The sequence below is a fragment of the Salmo salar genome, chromosome 01, assembly GCF_965601325.2.
Source record: "Salmo salar chromosome 01, fSalSal1, whole genome shotgun sequence".
Classification (NCBI taxonomy): Eukaryota; Metazoa; Chordata; class Actinopteri; order Salmoniformes; family Salmonidae; genus Salmo; species Salmo salar.
This window is the reverse complement of record NC_138291.1, coordinates 34,796,299-34,816,660: the sequence shown is the minus strand read 5'-3', so window position 1 is coordinate 34,816,660 and position 20,362 is coordinate 34,796,299. Positions and strand designations below refer to the sequence as shown.

The 20,362-nt window shown below is 40.2% G+C and overlaps 1 protein-coding gene across 1 annotated transcript in view; it reads right to left on the bottom strand.

Annotated features, from left to right (window-relative positions):
• Positions 1-13,433, bottom strand: part of spred1 (sprouty related EVH1 domain containing 1) — a 75,283-nt gene extending 61,850 nt beyond the window's left edge. The window contains exon 1 of the mRNA XM_014193659.3: positions 12,600-13,433. Coding sequence (XP_014049134.1) covers positions 12,600-12,631 — 32 coding nt within the window. The 5' untranslated portion in view covers positions 12,632-13,433. The remainder of the gene's footprint in view (positions 1-12,599) is intronic.
• Positions 13,434-20,362: the final 6,929 nt, after the last annotated feature.

Sequence of the window (20,362 nt, the reverse complement as noted above, 5' to 3'; positions counted from 1 at the left end):
AAAAAAGTGCTAATTGAAAAGGAAAAAGGCTCAACCCTCATTCACCATTTTAACTATTAAAAGCTTCTTAAAAATCTGAAAACTAAGCGCCTCAATATTAACGCTATGATATGTCAAATCATCTAATGCCAAATTCCAGGAAAGTGTCATTTTGGAACTGAACGTAAGATTTTTGCAGGATTTTTTGCAGATATTTTATTAAGGTTCAGAATTGATGAAAGAGCCAGTCTAAATTAATAACGGCCCAGATGTGGCCAGTAGGCCGCTAGTTGAATAGCCCTGATCTAGGCCTAACAAAAAAAATGAGGATTTTTTAGTGTACGACACAACATAGCCTAATCAGTAGCATTTTCAAAAGGCAAAATGGGCATTTCATGTGTTACCTATAATTTGTCTTCAATGTTGTGACCTTCAACTAAATAGACTAAAACATATTTCACTGCACAATTTTATTTGAAAGAAAACTTGTTTTACTGTGCTTTAAGAAAAGAAAAATCCTCCAAATACACTGGAAGACATTTACAAGTTTAGTAATAGGTCTGCTGCTAAAATACTTTTAAGAGGAAATGAGAATTACAAGAGGGAAGTGGCTCAGGTTTAAAATATACTGCATTACAACTCTGGCCATCGGAAGAGAACAGCCAGACCAGACTACATTTATACTGTACAGGGCCTGCTCAGTTACACAGTAACACACGGTCAGTAACAAACCATCCCATTTGCCAGATAAGAGTTAGATTAATTGTCATTAATCATGCAAACAACTCAACATCCTCTAAAAGAACAAACAAACTAACCCATAAATGGCCTGTACATGGGTTAATTTCACAGATTATGAAACTGCTCATCCTCCATAACCATATGTTAAGAATTGGTAAAGAACGAAGGATGGTATTGTGGTAGGAAAGACTGACAAAATGTTGACATTTGACAAAAGAGATCTTGAGATACAGTTGAAGTCGGAAGTTTACATACACCTTAACCAAATACATTTAAACTCAGTTTTTCACAATTCCTGACATTTAATCCTTGTAAAAAATCCCCTGTCTTCAGTCAGCTGGGATCACCAATTTATTTTAAGAATGTGAAATGTCAGAATAATAGTAGAGAGAATGATTTATTTCAGCATTAATTTCTTTCATCACGTTCCCAGGGGGTCAGACATTTACATACACTTAATTAGCACTTGGTAGCATTGCCTTTAAATTGTTTAACTTGGGTCAAACGTTTTGGGTAGCCTTCCACAAGCTTCCCACAATAAGTTGGGTGAATTTTGGCCCATTCCTCCTGACAGAGCTGGTGTAACTGAGTTTGGTTTGCAGGCCTCCTTGCTCACACGCGCTTTTTCAGTTCTGCCCACACATTTTCTATAGGATTGAGGTTAGGGCTAAGTGATGGCCACTCCAATAGCTTGACTTTGTTGTCCTTAAGCCATTTTGCCACAACTTTGGAAGTATGCTTGGGGTCATTTTCCACTTGGAAGACCCATTTGCAACCAACCTTTAACTTCCTGACTGATGTCTTGAGATGTTGCTTGAATATAGCCAAGTAATAATTACCTTCCTCATGATGCCATCTATTTTATGAAGTGCACCAGTCCCTCATGCAGCAGAGCACCCCCACAACATGATGCTGCCACCCCCATGCTTCACGGTTGGGATGGTGTTCTTTTACTTGCAAGCCTCCCCCTTTTTCCATTATGGCCAAACAGCTCTATTTTTGTTTCATCAGACCAGAGAATATTTCTCCAAAAAGTACGATCTTTGTCCCCATGTGCAGTTGCAAACCGTAGTCTGGCCGGATAAAAAACGTACCCGATTTAATCTGATTATTACTCCTGCCCAGAAACTAGAATATGCATATAATTATTAGCTTTGGATAGAAAACACTCCAAAGTTTCTAAAACTGTTTGAACGGTGTCTGTGAGTATAACAGAACTCATTTGGCAGGCCAAAACCTGAGAAGATTCCAAACAGGAAGCGCCCTCTCTGACCATTTCTTGGCCTTCTTGATCATCTCTATCCAAAACAGGGGATCTCTGCTGTAACGTGACATTTTCTAACGCTCCCATAGGCTCTCAGAAGGCTGAAAAACAGTAGCGCATTTGGTAAGTGGTCGATCTGAGAACAATGAGACTGGCGCGCGCGTGCACGAGACGACTCCATGTTTTTATTTTCAGTCTTTGAACGAAAACAGGGTTTCCCGGTCGGAATATTATCGCTTTTTTACGAGAAAAATCGCATAAAAATTGATTTTAAACAGCGTTTGACATGCTTCGAAGTACAGTAATGGAATATTTTGAAATTTTTGTCACGAAACGCGCCGGGCGCGTCACCCTTCTTTACCCTTCGGATAGTGTCTTGAACGCACAACAAAACGCCGCTATTTGGATATAACTATGGATTATTTGGAACCAAACCAACATTTGTTATTGAAGTAGAAGTCCTGGGAGTGCATTCTGACGAAGACAGCAAAGGTAATAACATTTTTCTTATAGTAAATCTGAGTTTGGTGAGTACCAAACTCGGTGGGTGTCAAAATAGCTAGCCATGATGGCCGGGCTATCTACTCAGAATATTGCAAAATGTGCTTTCACCGAAAAGCTATTTTAAAATCGGACACCGCGATTGCATAAAGGAGTTCTGTATCTATAATTCTTAAAATAATTGTTATGTTTTTTGTGAACGTTTATCGTGAGTAATTTAGTAAATTCACCGGAAGTGTTCGGTGGGAATGCTAGTTCTGAACGTCACATGCTAATGTAAAAAGCTGGTTTTTGATATAAATATGAACTTGATTGAACAAAACATGCATGTATTGTATAACAATGTCCTAGGAGTGTAATCTGATGAAGATCAAAGGTTAGTGCTGCATTTAGCTGTGGTTTTGTTTTTTGTGACATTATATGCTAGCTTGAAAAATGGGTGTCTGATTATTTCTGGCTGGGTACTCTGCTGACATAATCTAATGTTTTGCTTTCGCTGTAAAGCCTTTTTGAAATCGGACAGTGTGGTTAGATAAAGGAGAGTCTTGTCTTTAAAATGGTGTAAAATAGTCATATGTTTGAAAAATTGAAGTTTTCGGATTTTCGAGGAGTTTGTATTTCGCGCCACGCCTATCATTGGATATTGGAGCAGGTGTTCCGCTAGCGGAACGTCTAGATGTAAGAGGTTAATCAAATTTTTATCTAAATTGCGATATTGACATGCGCAATATCCATATCGCAAGAGGCATTGACATTTTCAAATGCCACTTAGCCATCTGTAAAGCCTGTTTTTTGTTTGTTTTTTACTATTAATTTATTGCTCGAGTTGACAGAGTTCTCTCTCAGTCCATCTTTTTGTCCGCTTCGTAGTCCTACACAGACACCAAGCCCCGCCACTCAAGCAGACAGTTCCTAGTGCTCAACATTCTCTTTGCATTTTTATTTTACCTTTATTTAACTCGGCCAGTCAGATTAAGAACACATTCTTATTTTCAATGAAGGCCTAGGAACGGGGGTTAACTGCCTTGTTCAGGGGGGATTCGGGGATTCGTCATTGCATCCTTTTTTTTGTCATTTAGTAGACGCTCTTATCCAGAGCGACTTACAGTAGTGCGTGCATACATTTTCATATTTGTCCATACTGGTCCCCCGTGGGAATCGAACCCACAACCCTGGCCTTGCAAGTGCCATGCTCTACCAACTGAGCCACACATTACTAGTCCAACGCTCTAACCACCTGCCTTACATTGCACTCCACGAGGAGCCTGCATGGCAGGCTGACTACCTGTTACGCGAGGGCAGCAAGGAGCCAAGATAAGTTGCTAGCTAGCAGTAAACTTATCTTATAAAAAAAAACTATCAATCTTAACATAATCACTAGTTAACTACACATGGTTGATTATATTACTAGTTTATCTAACGTGTCCTGCGTTGCATATAATAGGTGCAGTGCCTGTTAATTTTTCATCGAATCACAGCCTCCTTCGACAAACGGGTGATGATTTAACAAGCGCATTTGCGAGAAAAATAATCACTGTCGTTGCACCAATGTACCTAACCATAAACATCAATGCCTTTCTTTAAAATCAATACACAAGTATATATTTTTAAACCTGCATATTTAGTTACTATTGCCTGCTAACATGAAATTGTGTCACTGCTCTTGCGTTCATTGCCTGGCTCGTTGCGAACTAATTTGCCAGAATTTTACGTAATTATGACATACCATTGAAGGTTGTGCAATGTAACAGGAATATTTAGACTTAGGGATGCCACCCGTTAGATAAAATACGGACCGGTTCTGTATTTCACTGAAAGAAAAAAAACATTTTGTTTTCGAGATGATAGTTTCCGGATTCGACCATATTAATGACCTAAGGCTCGTATTTCTGTGTGTTTATTATATTATAATTATGTCTATGATTTGATATTTGATAGAGCAGTCTGACTGAGCAGTGGTAGGCACCAGCAGGCTCGTAAGCATTCATTCAAACAGCACTTTCGTGCGTTTTGCCAGCAGCTTTCGCAATGCATTGCGCTGTTTATGACTTCAAGCCTGTCAACTCCCAAGATTAGGCTGGTGTAACCGATGTGAAATGGCTAGCTAGTTAGCGGGTGTGCGCTAATAGCATTTCAAACGTCACTCGCTCTGAGACTTGGGAGTGGTTGTTCCCCTTGCTCTGCATGGGTAACGCTGCTTCGAGGGTGGCTGTTGTCGATGTGTTCCTGGTTCGAGCCCAGGTAGGAGCGAGGAGAGGGACGGAAGCTATACTGTTACACTGGCAATACTAAAGTGCCTATAAGAACATCCAATAGTCAAAGGTATATGAAATACAAATCATAGAGAAATAGTCCTATAATTCCTATAATAACTACAACCTAAAACTTCTTACCTGGTTATGTTAAAAGAAACCACCAGCTTTCATATGTTCCCATGTTCTGAGCAAGGAACTTAAACGTTAGCTTTCTTACATTGCACATATTGCACTTTTACTTTCTTCTCCAACACTTTGTTTTTGCATTATTTAAACCAAATTGAACATGTTTCATTATTTATTTGAGGCTAAGTTGATTAAATTGATGTATTATATTAAGTTAAAATAAGTGTTCATTCAGTATTGTTGTAATTGTCATTATTACAAATAAATAAAAATAAAAAAACAAAGTCGGCCGATTAACCGGTATCGTCTTTTTTTGGCCCTCCAATAATCGGTATCGGCGTTGAAAAATCGTAATCGGTCGACCTCTAGTCCACATACTCTAAGTCAGAACCGTCCAGAGTAGTGATGCTTGGCGGGCGGGTGCAGCGATCGGTTGAAGAGCATGCACTTAGTTTTACTAGCGTTTAAGAGCAGTTGGAGGCCATGGAAGGAGTGTTGTATGGAGTTGAAGCTCATTTGGAGATTTGTTAGAACAGTGTCCAAAGAAGGGCTAGATGTATACAGAATGGTGTCGTCTGCGTAGAGGTGGATCAAAGAATCACCCGCAGCAGGAGTGACATCATTGATATATACAGAGAAAAGAGTTGGACCGAGAATTGAACCCTGTGGCACCCCCATAGAGACTGCCAGAGGTCCGGCCAATAGGCCCTCCAATTTGACACACTGAAATCTGAGAAGTAGTTAGTGAACCAGGCGAGGCAGTCATTAGAGAAACCAAGGCTGTTGAGTCTGCCGATAAGAATACGGTGATTGACAGAGTCGAAAGCCTTGGCCAGGTCGATGAAGATGGCTGCACAGTACTGTTTTTTATCAATAGTATTTATGATATCGTTTAGGATCTTGAGCGTGGCTGAGATGCACCCATGACCAGCTCGGAAACCAGATTGCATAGCGGAGAAGGTATGGTGGGATTCGAGATGGTCGATGATCTGTTTGTTCACTTGGCTTTCGAAGACTTTAGAAAGGCAGGGCAGGATGGATATACGTCTGTAAAAGTTTGGATCTAGAGTGTCTCCCCCTTTGAAGAGTGGGATTACCGCATGCATGGACCAAACAGCACGCAGTCAACAGAACGACACAGCTTTTCACTTTGCTTGTTAATACAAATCCACGTTTTCTATATTATACGATTAGTTTGTGTAACTTGCTCTCTGCAAAATGCTAGTTAGTCGCTCTTAAGCTCTAAATGTGCCTAAAAAGTGTTAGCTAGCAATTAGCATTAGGGGCTAACAAGCTATCTAAATCCACTGAGCTAGGGCAAATATTGCTAGCAAACCTTTGCTTTAATACAGGCCGGTACCAGTGGAAGTATATCAGCACTGTTTGTCCCACAGCTTGTTCTTAATCAGAGAGGAAAATATGAATGTACTATTTAAAATATATTTCAATCATTTCTTTAAACCTAATTAGCATCCCATGGGAAACACTGACCAACACTTTGCTTCATACTGTCACAAACATCTCCTCCCTTACTTTTCCATTCGTTGTCACGCTAAACAAAACTACATTCCAAGTGTCCACTGTATTCTAACCATAAAATTAGAATGATCATTTTATTTATTCCATCAGTTTACTCAAGTGTTCTGATCTATAAATCGCAAGATAAAACGCAATATATAGTACAAAAATCACAATTTGATTTTTTGGATCATATTGTGCAGCCCTAGGTAGTATCAGTGATCGTTTGACAATCTACTAGGTCAGCCAGCTGACAATGTTACAAAAGAACAATTCGCTCTGACTGAATCCAAAGTGAAGTCGTTACGTAAGACCAAAACTTCCTTTCCACATTGTTTGCACAGATAAGTTCCAATTCAGTCAATACAGGGTAGTGGCTAGAAGCATTCTAAAGACTACTTCCCAAAAAGATTACAGAAGCAAAACTACAAACAACTGAGAACCTCTACTGAGCCTGACCACTACACACCAATGGTTATTAGGCCTTGCTACACCATGGCTATAGAACTAAAGGTGGTGTTATGTAGGCTATCCCAAAAATGTAGTTACATATCGCAATATTATTTTGGGACGATATTATATTGTTTTTGCTACTGTAGGTAGCATTAGTCGGCTGTACCTGCGCCAAAACATCAGTTTTTTTCATCCTATAGCTTAATTCTCCATGCTCTTTTTAAATAGTGAGAAAACATTTTCAGGACTTTTATTTCCCTGACTGATCTAAACTCGTTCTCATGCTCTCTAGTGAGAAATGTGTTTGCAACATCAAATAGCATTACAATTGCAGTATCGAATTGCAATACATATAGAATTGTGAGAATCGCAATACATATTGTATGAGCAACTTAAATACTAGCCTAAAAAGATAAGCATTATTTCACAGAGCAATTAACACAACCAGAAACTACTTGCCAAACAGTTGAAGTAGCTATGCGCTGTTGTCAAGGCAGGATGCTCACATTCAAATCAGTGGCTGTTTGGGTCGAATGTGTTTTGGAAAGCCTGAAAGTGGAATAGAGTGAGGGGCAGAACAGACCCCCAGGTGATAAGATCACAACAACCCACATTGACAGACAAACGCTGAGCTGTCAAATAAATCACCTGATAGAAAGAAGGCTGAGGAATCACTTGACTGGCAAACAACTACACTAAACAATCAATATATTAGACTAACTCGAATCATTCAATGACTTTACCAATACCAGACATAAAAAAAAGCATCAAATGGCTAAACTTAGTAAAATATTTTGGCTAACTAAACAGTAAATTTACAGTTTGTAGGTGTATAGCCTATAAGCCTATTTATTGAGTTACAGTTGTTAAAAAAATGAAAATAACTTTGTGAATGAATGTTCAGCACAATAGTACACAGACCTAGATGCTCCCTCATAAGGATATGAATGAATGTTGTTGTGTCTACTTCTATAGGAGACAACGGCATACATGCGACCTACTTTTTGTGTGTATGTACAAGTCTGTGCAACTGATAAAAGCAAACACACACTACATGTTAAGGTTTTTAAATGTACGTAAATTGTAAAGTCTTGTCTGTAATGTCTTGGACTCCAGTAAGACTAGCTGTCGCCATTGCATCGGCTAATGGGATCCTAATAAAATCAAAGAAATATAATCAAGTCCAAGACAGCTAGACACACCCTGATTCATGTCCTTCTCTTTGTTTGATTAAATTTTGCGTTTTTGGATAACTAGGCTACCTTCTTCAACCACACGTTATAACTAGTCCTTCCTCTTTTCAGCATAACATGCAGACCGGATATTTAACACGGTGGTATGTATTTCACATGCTCAGAAAAAAAAGCTATTAATCCTTAAGAGTCGATTGACACACCCCAGTTATAGCGCTGTTTGTCAGACCAAGGAGACATCCCGAAAATCAGTCTTCTCACAAAAAGCATCTGAACGGTTTGGTGTAAAAGATGAGACTCCCGTGAACACAGTGGCCTTGGCCTTTTCCATGTTGCTCTACGACCCCCACGGGACTGAAGGTAGCCCAGTACCATTTAACTTTTTATTTATTTATTTTTTTAAGTATGGAAGTAGTTTTGTACCCACAAAAAGGGGGTTAAATGTGTCTAAAACATATATACACTGAACAAAAATATAAACGTAACATGTAAAGTGCTGGTCCCATGTTTCATGAGCTGAAATGTTCTGTATGAAAAAAAAAAGCTTATTTTTCTCACAAATTTGTTTACCTCCCTGATGGTAAGCATTTCTCCTTTGTCAAGATAATCCATCCACCTGACAGATGTGACATATCAAGAAGCTGATTAAACAGCATGATCATTACACAGGCGCACCTTGTGCTGGGGACAATAAAAGGCCACAAGTTGAGGGTGCGTGCAATTGTCATGATGACTGCAGGAATGTCCACCAGAACGGTTGCCAGGGAATTAAATTTGTCTACCATAAACTTCCAACGTCGTTTTAGAGAATTTGACAGTATGTCCAACCGGCCTCACAACCACAGACCACGCCAGTCAAGGACCCCCACGTCAAGCTTCTTCACCTGTGGGATTGTCTGAGGGGGGAGGGTTGGTGCTGAGGAGTATTTCTCTGTAATAAAGTCCTTTTGTGGGGGAAAAACTCATTCTGATTAGATAGGCCTAGATCCCCAGTGGGTGGACAGTCATGTGAAATCCATAGATTAGGGCCTAATGAATTTATTTAAATTGATTTATTTCCTTTTATGAACTGCAACTCAGCAACATCTTTGAAATTGTTGCATTTATATTTTTGCTCAGTATATATATTTCCCGAGTGTTCTTATATCTTCTAGATATACGACAGACACTTTAAAACCTTATTACTTAAGATATATTTTTGGACGGTCTGTTCTGCCATTTCTGAATGAGTTATTCAATGAGTTTCTATGGGCAACAGTAGTAAAGCCCAAACTCAATATTTTATGCCTACATTTTGTTAAATATATTTTTATACCTACAAGGGTCCTGAAAATCTAAATCAAATAACTAAAATGATCCATGGTATGACCATCTTAAACCCCAACGGTTTAGACTTTTAGGGAGTAATAACCTGTACGAGTGAGTCTTTGCAGGTGTCGGTGAGTAGCGCACATATTCCTATTCAACCACATGTTTTTCATCAGACAGCTTTGTGCAATTTTGATGAAGGAAAAAGCTGTGGAACTTTATACATTTGCTATGCGAAATAAAAGCATATTCATCACACTTGACCCATGATGCTAACAGAAGTGTCCAGAAACTTCCAACAAAACGACAATGTAACCTATTGAGCAGCCCATTGTTTTTATACATATACAACAATACATCTGTGGTTTAATGTCCTACTCCACAGTTCCCCAACTGGCCGCTCTAGGGCCAAAAATGGCCCATGGGTGATTTTATTTGGCCCCCTAATTTTTCACAGCAAAATAATGTATATATATTTTGTTGTTGGACAGAAGACAAAAAAAAACCCAGCAAATCAGCTCCAAGTGATTTACATTTTGTAAATCTATTATTTCAAAGTATTCCCACATGTAATAGAGATATGTGATCGCATACAAATGTAAACAATGTTTGAAATTATTATGTTTCAGTCAAATGTTATATCTGTTTGGGCTTCTTGCTGTCAATTTGCAGTACACAAATTATTTGAAAATGATGTTCTGGCCCCCTGACCATCCTTTAAAGAAAGAAAATATATCGTCCCGAGGCTGAATGCAGTTGATGATCCCTGTCCGACTCATTGACATGGTTTACTATAATGCTACTGTGAGGAGAAACAGTAAGGTATGCATGCTTATAAAATTTTGCATCCAAAATTCTCCCCATCCTCTCAATTCAAACAAAACACCACTAATAGAAAACAAACTGTAAAATATGAAAATGCGGACAAATATCAAAATTGGACTGTCAGTTTGTGGGAAGATGTGTGAATAGACTGATCAGATCAATAACAGATCACATCAATGGGAAACAATATATAGGGTTAGGGTTCCCACGCGGAAAACAGACGTTAGACAGAGGTGTACCTGTGCTAACTAGCCATCTGTGTCTCTGAACACCTGTGCGTAAACAAAAGACGGGCGCCACAAACGTGTTGCCACTGAAAAATACTGGTCGGCTGGAACTGTGTTAAAAGCAATTAAAACAGTTTACAGTAAGTGTAGATTTAGCATTTGTGTTTTTATTTTTAATATATGAAAGTAGTACCGCAATTGAAAATCAATACACGGTTTGATGGAGTATTTGGCCGTTTTAGCTGCCAGAGCCAATTCGCCTCTACACAGAACATGGACTATAAGGAACAACATTAGGTTCCTGGCGGGTAGGAGCATTGGGCCAGTAACCGAAAGGTTGCTGGATCGAATCCCTGAGCTGACAAGGTAAAAAAAATCTGTCGTTCTGCCCCTGACCAAGGCAGTTAACCCACTGTTCACCGGGCGCCGAAGACGTGGATGATGATTAAGGCAGCCTGCCACACCTCTCTGATTCAGAGGGGTTGGGTTAAATGCGGAAGACACATTTCAGTTGAATACATTCAGTTGTACAACTGACTAGGTATCCCCCTTTCCCTTTCCTTTAGTCCATTGTTGGGCTCGACTGATGGCTAATTCCAGCCAGCATGAATATAAAAAGGGATCAGGCGGGGCTTACTGTTCTGTTCCCACCATCTTCCTTTATGTTCAATGAATAATTACCAAATACATTGGATCATATGTTGGCCATCTTATGCGCTGTGCTGCTGATGTCACTAGGAAGAACACACACACAGAACCACATACATCATGGTCTTTGCTTATGTAATATATTGAATATGAAACAACATATGCCAAGTTCAAGGACAAAGCCTCCCTGCAATATATCAATCAACCCGATGTGTGCGAGGCAGATGGATTGAATGGAGAACATCGGAGTCTTGGGGCACAAAACTGTGGAAATGTCAGCGTATGAACGCATTTCAACCGTCTAGAATAAGAAATATGGACGCCATTCTTTTGAGAGCAATGGAAGACTGCAATAAGAGCGAAGCATCCTTGCATTATCTATTTGTTTTTAAATTACTGACTATCTGTCATGTCTACATCTGGATTAAGCTGATCCCAAAAACAGATAAAATGTTTGTGTAATCGCCAGTGCGTTGCAAGACACTGTACTGCACATCGTACTGTGAATGGGCACCCAGGTACTTTATGAATGGAAGTGGTCACATGACCGCACCACCTCCCGACCAGATATTTCTCACTGACTGTCAACAAGCGCACGCAAGCGATCAGTCCATTAAAACAATACGGATTTACAGCGATAAATTATTTTTATGTACACAAATTACCTTATTTCAAGTTCACAATCACATAAATACTGCTTTCCGGGTTCAGGCCCGTGCATTTGGAACGCATTACGTCCATTAAAAAAATATATATATGAATGAGATTGTAATATGCAAATGAGTGTGATTGAGAAAAAAATATGGCGTCTTCTGCTTTTGGATTCTGACATTGCAGCAACCAGTTTACAGCCACATTAACATTGAATAATTATAATATTGAGGGAATATTTTTTTTCAACCACATTACTATTTTATGATACTCTCTTAGTTCATGTAGAGGAGCTAACGTTAACATGTTATCAAATGCCAAGAAAACACTATCGTATATAATATTGAATCTTATGACAAGATCATTTTAAAGCTGATAAGCACAGAGTCTTAAATCCTACGTACAAACAAATCATCTCGCCACAGTGACTGTGTGACTACATCGTGTAATTTATTACAATCTGAAATAGCAACAGATATTATCCAATTGCAGTCAAATCATAAAGGTATTCTTCAAAGACAATATCGATGAAACAACTACCATATATTGCATTAATTATGAGGCTATTGTTATATAGTGGACTGTATACCATTTTCTGTACAGTTGTCAAAATTACATTTAGCATCTCTCGTTGCATAATATAATATATTGGCCTCTATTTCTATTAAATCCAGTCCCAAAACACATTGGTTTATTTTATATTATCACAACAAACTAAATAGACGTTTATGTCTTTTGTATTACTTCAATAGTAATCTAATTTAAATATGAAAGTGTGTAGAACCAATGTGTAGAAGCAATGATCCATGTGGAACAGAGTAGTCATTAAAATCCTGCAAATCATTGCAATGAAGATTAGACACATGAAGGACATCGTTGCATTCTAGAATGTGGGGTAAAATGTACTCACTCGTTGTTTGGATTTGTCGAATCTTCGCTCATCTTTTCTCAAGGGGATCCAAATCCTGGCAATAGCATCGAGGACGCAGTGACGGCGGGGAAATAAACCGCAAATATCACCATTTTCTTTTGCATAAAACACCCAGATATTGGATAAAAGTAAATGGTCTTACAGTGGTGCATGCATAAGTGAGCTTTATTTCGGAAAACCAAGTAGCCTAGCTAGCTGTAACTAAATTGTCAGGAGGAATGACAACCGATGATTCATTTTATCTTCCCTGGAAGTAAAATCCAACCAGAATAAAATACACAGCTTCGTCATCCTCTTCGCCAACACGAAATCCAATGCGTTCAGATGCTAAAATGTTTACAAAATAAACCCGACATTTGGCACGTTATTCGTGTTTAGCTATCGAGCGTTCCCTCGCCAACTTCGGGTCCAGGACAACACTTGAAAAGCGCTGCAGCGTTGATCCGTCAATGTGTCGGTGTACGTTGAATTATAACCTCCACAATTGGGGGGGGGGGGAAGACAGGTCTACAAACTAATTTCAATGATGAAATTGAAGTACATTAGGCAAAAACGGCGAGTAAAAATGTCTCGAAGAAGTTGTTGGACATCTGCTTTAATCGAATTCCATTTTCAACTCGGGCAATGAACATCGGAAAACTGGGCGGAAGCGTCGACCCAGCTCGAGAATGAAATCCTTCCGCGTGGCCGCAAAAAAACATATATGTCAAAGGAATCTCAACTATCAATCCAATTGCTTACATCTACTCGAACCATGTTTCACTCGTTTTCATGTTCAAATATGCCTGTGTCATTTGGCATATACATTGATGATTTATATCCAAAGTTGACCTAAAGTAGTCCCTGCACTTCCCGAACGAAGTTTCCTTTCAATCACGCATTGATACACAGAAAAGGGAAGCGTGTGTGTGATAGCACGCAAAATAGAAAATAATATGTAGGAAGGATTGTGTGTGTGACTGTGTGATAGCACCGCCAATATCAAGTGTAGATTCTGTTCATTTGGGTTGCATTTCGCGCATTTAATATCACATAAAACAACCACTTTCATACTGGATGACTAGTGCTATAAAATGGAGGAGATAGTTTAGACATACAGTATGAGCCGAATACATGGTGCAGCACGTGGAATTACATCAGATTCCCTTCATGATTTCAAATAACAGAGAAGGAAGGCTATAGTTGTATTCTTCAATCTGCTTCTCATTTATTGGCTGTAGGCTTGATCTCAAGTTTAGGTCTGATGCCCGATATGTGAATGGGGATTCGTGTAATTTGTTTGACTTTGAATTGTATACAATTATTGTATTATGTTGAAATCCCAAATAACATTGTATCTGCAGCGACCTCATGGCCAGGCCAGGAAAATTATCATGAGTATATTTACTGGGACCAGAATATAATTTTCTCAAAACGGTTACCTTTTTTCTTGGATGTAAAAGGTGATAATAATACACAATAATATTATTTTTTTATCTAAATTATACTTGAAGACAGGTAATAATGTTAGCCAGGTATTTAAGCCCTTCACAGCAATAGCTTTCGAAAATAATAGATTCTTGAATGAAATTCCATTAACCAGCAAGTGCAGGCCTTTGAAAAAACCTATTCCACTCAGCATGTTTACAGATCTTTAACTTTATTATAATTATTGTATTGTTCTAGCTACGTGTTTCTCCAAAAGATAGTGTGAATGTAGCATAATGTGCTATTACATTGGCATTCCGCGGACAACCATTGGAAATTGGGAAATATCTCTGAGCTCTCCTTGTTGGATTTAATTTATGTATTTTGTGAGATAAAGACAGCTAGAAAACAAATGCAATACTAATTGACAAGTTAACTGCAAATCCATATGGTATGAATTCATCTTATTCACTAGACTAGTTGAAGATTTGTCATATGCAACCAATGGGGTGGTTATATAAGTCTTTATGCTATTGGATTTCTGTGCTGTGTGGAATGGCAAGAGATCAGGCTAAAGGATTCTACCCGGTTGTCATAGTGACAGTATGTTGTGTGAGAAGTTTCTTTGTATTTCACTGGCTCCCATACAGCTTGTGCTACGGCCTATGTAGCAGCTGTATAAAACAGCCCCAATCAGTAGATACAGTACATTGCTCTATCTAATGAGATGCATAGTTAACGCATATTGAACTGCTCTCAGGTGTTTGAAAATATTTCCTATCTGTCATGACAATGGGGGGTGGAGCTTATCAGTGTGACACAATGGTCTGATTTGGTGGGTAGCTGCTGATATTCTTAGAAAAAAGGTTGAGTTTTTTTGTTCAGGTTAATTTTCCAACAATATGGTGCAGTCTCGATGGCCAAATTATTTACTGTCTCATACGCATGTTTATGTTATCTAACAGATGTTGGTGGCAATGGATTCATAAAATGAACTCATTTTAAAAAGTCGGCTACAGTAGTGCACTTTTCACCCCTCCGTTCTTAAATAGAATCAAGCATCCTCATGCTTAGGCTTACGTCCACATGCCCAAATAAAGTGTCATTTGAGAAGAAAAACAATGACCATCTTTGAATTTTCCCACTAGCATGCCTCTATCCTTTGGAGTGTTCAGAGTTCAGGAAGTCAGTTTGTTTTCTCATCTCACAAATATGAATTGCCTATATTGCATTTCCTGTGTTGTTCACTCAACACAGTGTACTGAGCAAAAGGGCAACAGGATGTTTAGCTCACAGAGAGAAGCCTTAGTGCACTACTTCCCTCACAACGAGCAATAAGGGTCAACTGTTGAAGGAGATATATAACATAATGAATCAATAAGATGTTCAATGGTGACCTACTTACAGTACCTGAAGATTAGATATATAACAGGGTTATCTACTCAAGTCTTAACCCAATGAGTCCCACCATAACGGTGCTTATAGGATTCTAACCCCTTTTAAACAAGTTTCAAGTTTCAAGTTTCAATGTCACATGCACAATCACAGTGAAATGTCTTTCTAAACATTGTGTGTTTGAGCTACAGACTTCTGGGTTGTACCTTTGGATTTGTCTATTTCTTCTGCATCCGTAGATACCATTAGTCTGTATGTTTATTAACAGGGGTTGAGCTAGAGTGGTGTTTGTGCGACAAGGGTGGATCCCGAAGGTGCCCGTGGGGGCGGGTCTTTTTCCAAAAACGTCTGTAGAGTCTGAATGGTTTGAGCTACAAACTATTGAAAGCTAAGACTCTCACACTCACAAGCTACACACAAGTAATTAGAAGGTAAGGTGTTCTTCTACATAGAAGATCATAGGAAATCCCAGGACATAGTGCCTATACTACTGTAATAAGCTCACGTAGTTGATGTCAAACACAGTTGCCAATTCCCAGTGAGCAAACGATTTCTGTACAGCATTCATATAAATTCATTTTTATCCGGTTTTTGCTTTGGCGGACCTTGTTTTTGTTATTGGCATTTCAATAAACTCATGAATAAAACTGTTTATGTCAAATTGTTTTGTGTTCTACTTGTAGCCCTGGTTGTTCTGAAAAGAAAATGGTACAACACTTCATTGTGAGTCTAAATATAAAGGCTGGACATGCAGATAAATTAAAATCAGATAAATTAAAAGCCAATTTTTTTCTGGTGTCTCAGGACTGATGGGGTTAAGGGAGTAACAACTCATGACAACGCATTTCATAGATGTAACAAGATGTAACAACACATTTTAGATGCAGTAGATCTCTGTTAGACAAATAATTCACTCACACTGCAAAAATGCCCACCAAAATTCAACATTCCAAGGAAAGTGAGTTATGACACACATTGAATCACAGTCTAGGGACACAACGTGGCTACTGAAGGAAGATGCTCAAGGCGAAACATGTCCAAAGCTGCATTCTATTCAAAGCAGTAGCAGCACCAGTTTCTAGCTCTCATGTATGACCACAATTAGGTGACGACCTCAAACTCAGGTGATCACAGGTGATCGCTAGAATAAGCAGTAGAGTAGACAGACAACCTCTGGTCACAAAGGTCCCTCTTTGTATGAACATTATGGAGAGAACTGGATGTGTGTACATCATCAGACGTTCAGTCTGTGGAGACCTCCTGGAGGCCGTAGAGAGTAGATGATAAACGACAAATCTTAAAGGCAATAATCTAAGGATCCTGTACCTTTTTTATATACATTGTGTCCCTCTCTTTCTTGTTTATTTGGTTTAAACCACAACGGGTTGGGTTCCCTTTATGTTCCTGTTGACTTCAATTTGCCATCTAACCAGACAATGTACTAGCCTAGTCTACGGACTGGGACCCAACTCAACAGAGGTGGGGCTTTGAACAAGAGGTACTGTTTAAAGGGTTGCCAGCTGAACACAACAATGCATACCTATGATTAGTGCGGGTCCAGCCTCGGAAGCTTGTGGCTGTCAGGCACACTAATTGCTGGGTGTCGAGCGGAAAAGGTGTAGCTGCTCCAAGGAGAGGAAGTGTTAGGGCCTTCAGGCATATTTGACTACTGCATATGTATGTAGACCTATGACTTCCTGTGGGACTTCTTCACCAGAACGTGACTAAAACTGGTTTAGAGTAGACATAGACAACACTGCATGGTAATAGTGAAGTACTTTTGAGGTAGCGACATGTGACTATGAGTCCATGTGTTGGACCTGTTGTTGACCCACCAAAGGAGAGTGTACTTATCTAGGAAATTGGACAGTTAGAGAATCTGGCTAAATGGATGGGTAAAGTGTGTCATGCTTAGAGAGTTGAGGGATGTGCTTGACCAGATTGAAATAGCTCCTGTTTAGTTCAATAACATACTGCACTGTGGGCTTAAAATTGATACTTGGACTGTTTGTTTTCGTTTTAACTTACAATGGGCCTTTTCTAATAATTTCAGACTAGTTTCTGTGGTTGTATGTTAGTGTTATTTAAACCTGATCCTGTTAAAGCAGGGAACTGTGTTTTGGGTGAGGTAGACAGGCCTTTGTTGCTTGGGGGTGGGGGTGTTGGGGTGGGGGGGTGGTGTATTTGGGCAGCGTCAGTTGAATTGGCTTCCCTGTAATCATCCGACCCCACAGGATAAAAGGGATTAATGAACACGTTGGAAAGGAAGTTACAGATGACTGTTTACCATTCTCATGGGGATGTTACAAAGAGCAGAGAACGAGAAGGACAGACAGACAGACAGACAGACAGACAGACAGACAGACAGACAGACAGACAGACAGACAGACAGACAGACAGACAGACAGACAGACAGACAGACAGACAGACAGACAGACAGAGGCACATAGAGGTTTAAAGGTTACCCTCATTGTATTGATAAAGCCCCCCTTATTGATTATCTATGTGAATATTCAGTGTATATACTCCTACAATGTACTCAGCGGATTGACCCATTGTCGTCTCACAACTCTCACTGTGTATGTGGTTTTCACACAGTCAGACAGCCAATATGACAAATGAATTGACAAACACTGCAGAGATGAATCTGAAATGAGTTATGAATGTGGTGTGTTTCTGTGAAAACTGTTTTAAATTTCAGTCCCCCATTGCCTAACCAGGCCCGGAGACTTTTCCAGTCTCCCTCAAACCCGGAGGAGGAATCACTGATGGAAAGCTCTGAGTCACACATGACTCCCCATCTTACTCTTTGCAAGAATATTTGAATATTTTTTCTCCCGTTGAGCATCCCCCAACACTCACCCAGACACCCACCCACACAACCAGTGACAATATGGTCCCTACTCCCTCCCGGCTTCAGCTGTGTGACCCCCCCCTTCCTCCCCTTAATCCTTCCCGCTTTATCTGGGAACCACCAGTACCCCCTCCATAAAGAGGAGCATTGTGCCCAGATTATTTGATTGTTTTCAGATGTCAGAGCTTTTCCTACACAAAAGAGGAAGAACAGGGGCCTGTCCAGAAAAGCCTCTCGGGGCTGCTTAGCCCCCAGGGGTGGGTGGGGTGGGGATGGTGGGGGTGACACAGGGGGATCGGCGGCGGGCTAGGGGAGCGGACACACGACTCAGGAAGTGACCCCTGCGATGCAAGATTACACACAATGTGCTCTCACACAACTTCTTCTAGTCCCTTCGCTCGGAACGTACCAAGTGCCGAGGCAGCCAGAGGGGTGGCACGGGAAGAACGAAGGAAGGAATCCTCCTGGCTGCTCTCTTCAACATCCATTCAGAAAGGCTTGATGCTGGGTGGGGGCAGCACTTCAGAGATGAAAAGTAGCCGTATGGAAATGGATGAGTATTAGGCAGGGGTGAGAGGTGAGGGTTGGGGATGAGGTGGGTGTTGGCCCGCTCTACCAGCAGATGTGAACAGGGATGGAGGGATGGAAGGAGGGGAGGGGTGGAAGAAGAGGGGAAGGTGTGGGGAGATGCAGGAATAGGGGGAAGCAAGCGGAACCACGAAGGGGAAGGTATAGTCCACTATGCTAGGGAATAATGGGTGTGATTCAGGGCTTTTTAAGCATGGAGTCCCAAGCCTATCAAATAGCATGTAACCAGCAGCTTTTCTTTCTCTGTGTGTGTGTGATGGTCGAGTAGTGTGGAGGGGAAGCAGCTCGCTAACGCTGAATAGCGCTTTTGTTCCGGGGTCGTTGTGTTTTTTTTTACATTCGACCGAGACTGCAGATACAACTGTCTTTGCATGAGAGGAGCAATAAAACGTCCATCCCCCCTCTCTCCCCTTCACCCTTTCTACCTGTCCCCCTCACCCTTGAGAAGAGGCTAGTGTCATTGGGCTCTTCAGAGTGCGGCTGTGTTTGTCCAGTGAGAAAAGAAGGAGGGATTTGTGAAAATATTGAGGAGAGGAGAGGAAGTACATATCAGGCCTTTGCCTTATGATTCCTGCAGAGCTCAGAGATGGAGGGAGAAAACCTGATGATGAGAGAGCAAATGAAAAAAGGACCCGGATGATGGTGCCACACACACACACACACACACACACACACACACACACACACACACACACACACACACACACACACACACACACACACACACACACACACACACACACACACACACACACACACACACACACACACACACACACACTCCACCCCCATCCGCACTGTCCATGTGTGACTCAGAGCGCAACGGCAGCAGCACCGTGAGAACGTGAAGCTGGCTGTACATTCACAGTGTATTCAAACCCTGCTCTAAATAGCTGTGCCTCCTCTGAACAGAAAAATCCATGCATTCGAAATGACTGAACCATACATTAATTAAATATACTTTTTCACACAGCTCTCAAAGGAGCGCTGCACAGACAATGGCAGTTTGTCTCTCCCTTGCCTACATACCATATGTGTATGACTCATTCATGGGAATGAGTCAGACTGTATGTGTGCAACTAATCATGTATGTATGTATGTATGTATGTATGTATGTATGTATGTATGTATGTATGTATGTATGTATGTATGTATGTATGTATGTATGTATGTATGAGTCCGTATGTATGTATGTACAGTATGTATGTATGTGGATGTACTTAAATGTGTTTTACATGATATTGTGTGTATGATGTGTATACTGTATAATACAGAGTTGAATGATCATGGATATTGTCATACCGACCAAGTGCAATAATATTTCTGTTTGAAAAAAAAAGGATGTACTATTTGTATTTGGAGTCATATGTGTATGTTCACCAATAGATGTTTGCACATGGGGTGGGAATAAGCATGTATGTCATGTTTTATGTGTGATTGAGCATGAATGTGAACATGTGTGTTTGTGGGGTGGTCTCTGTGTGTTTGTTTGTTTGGG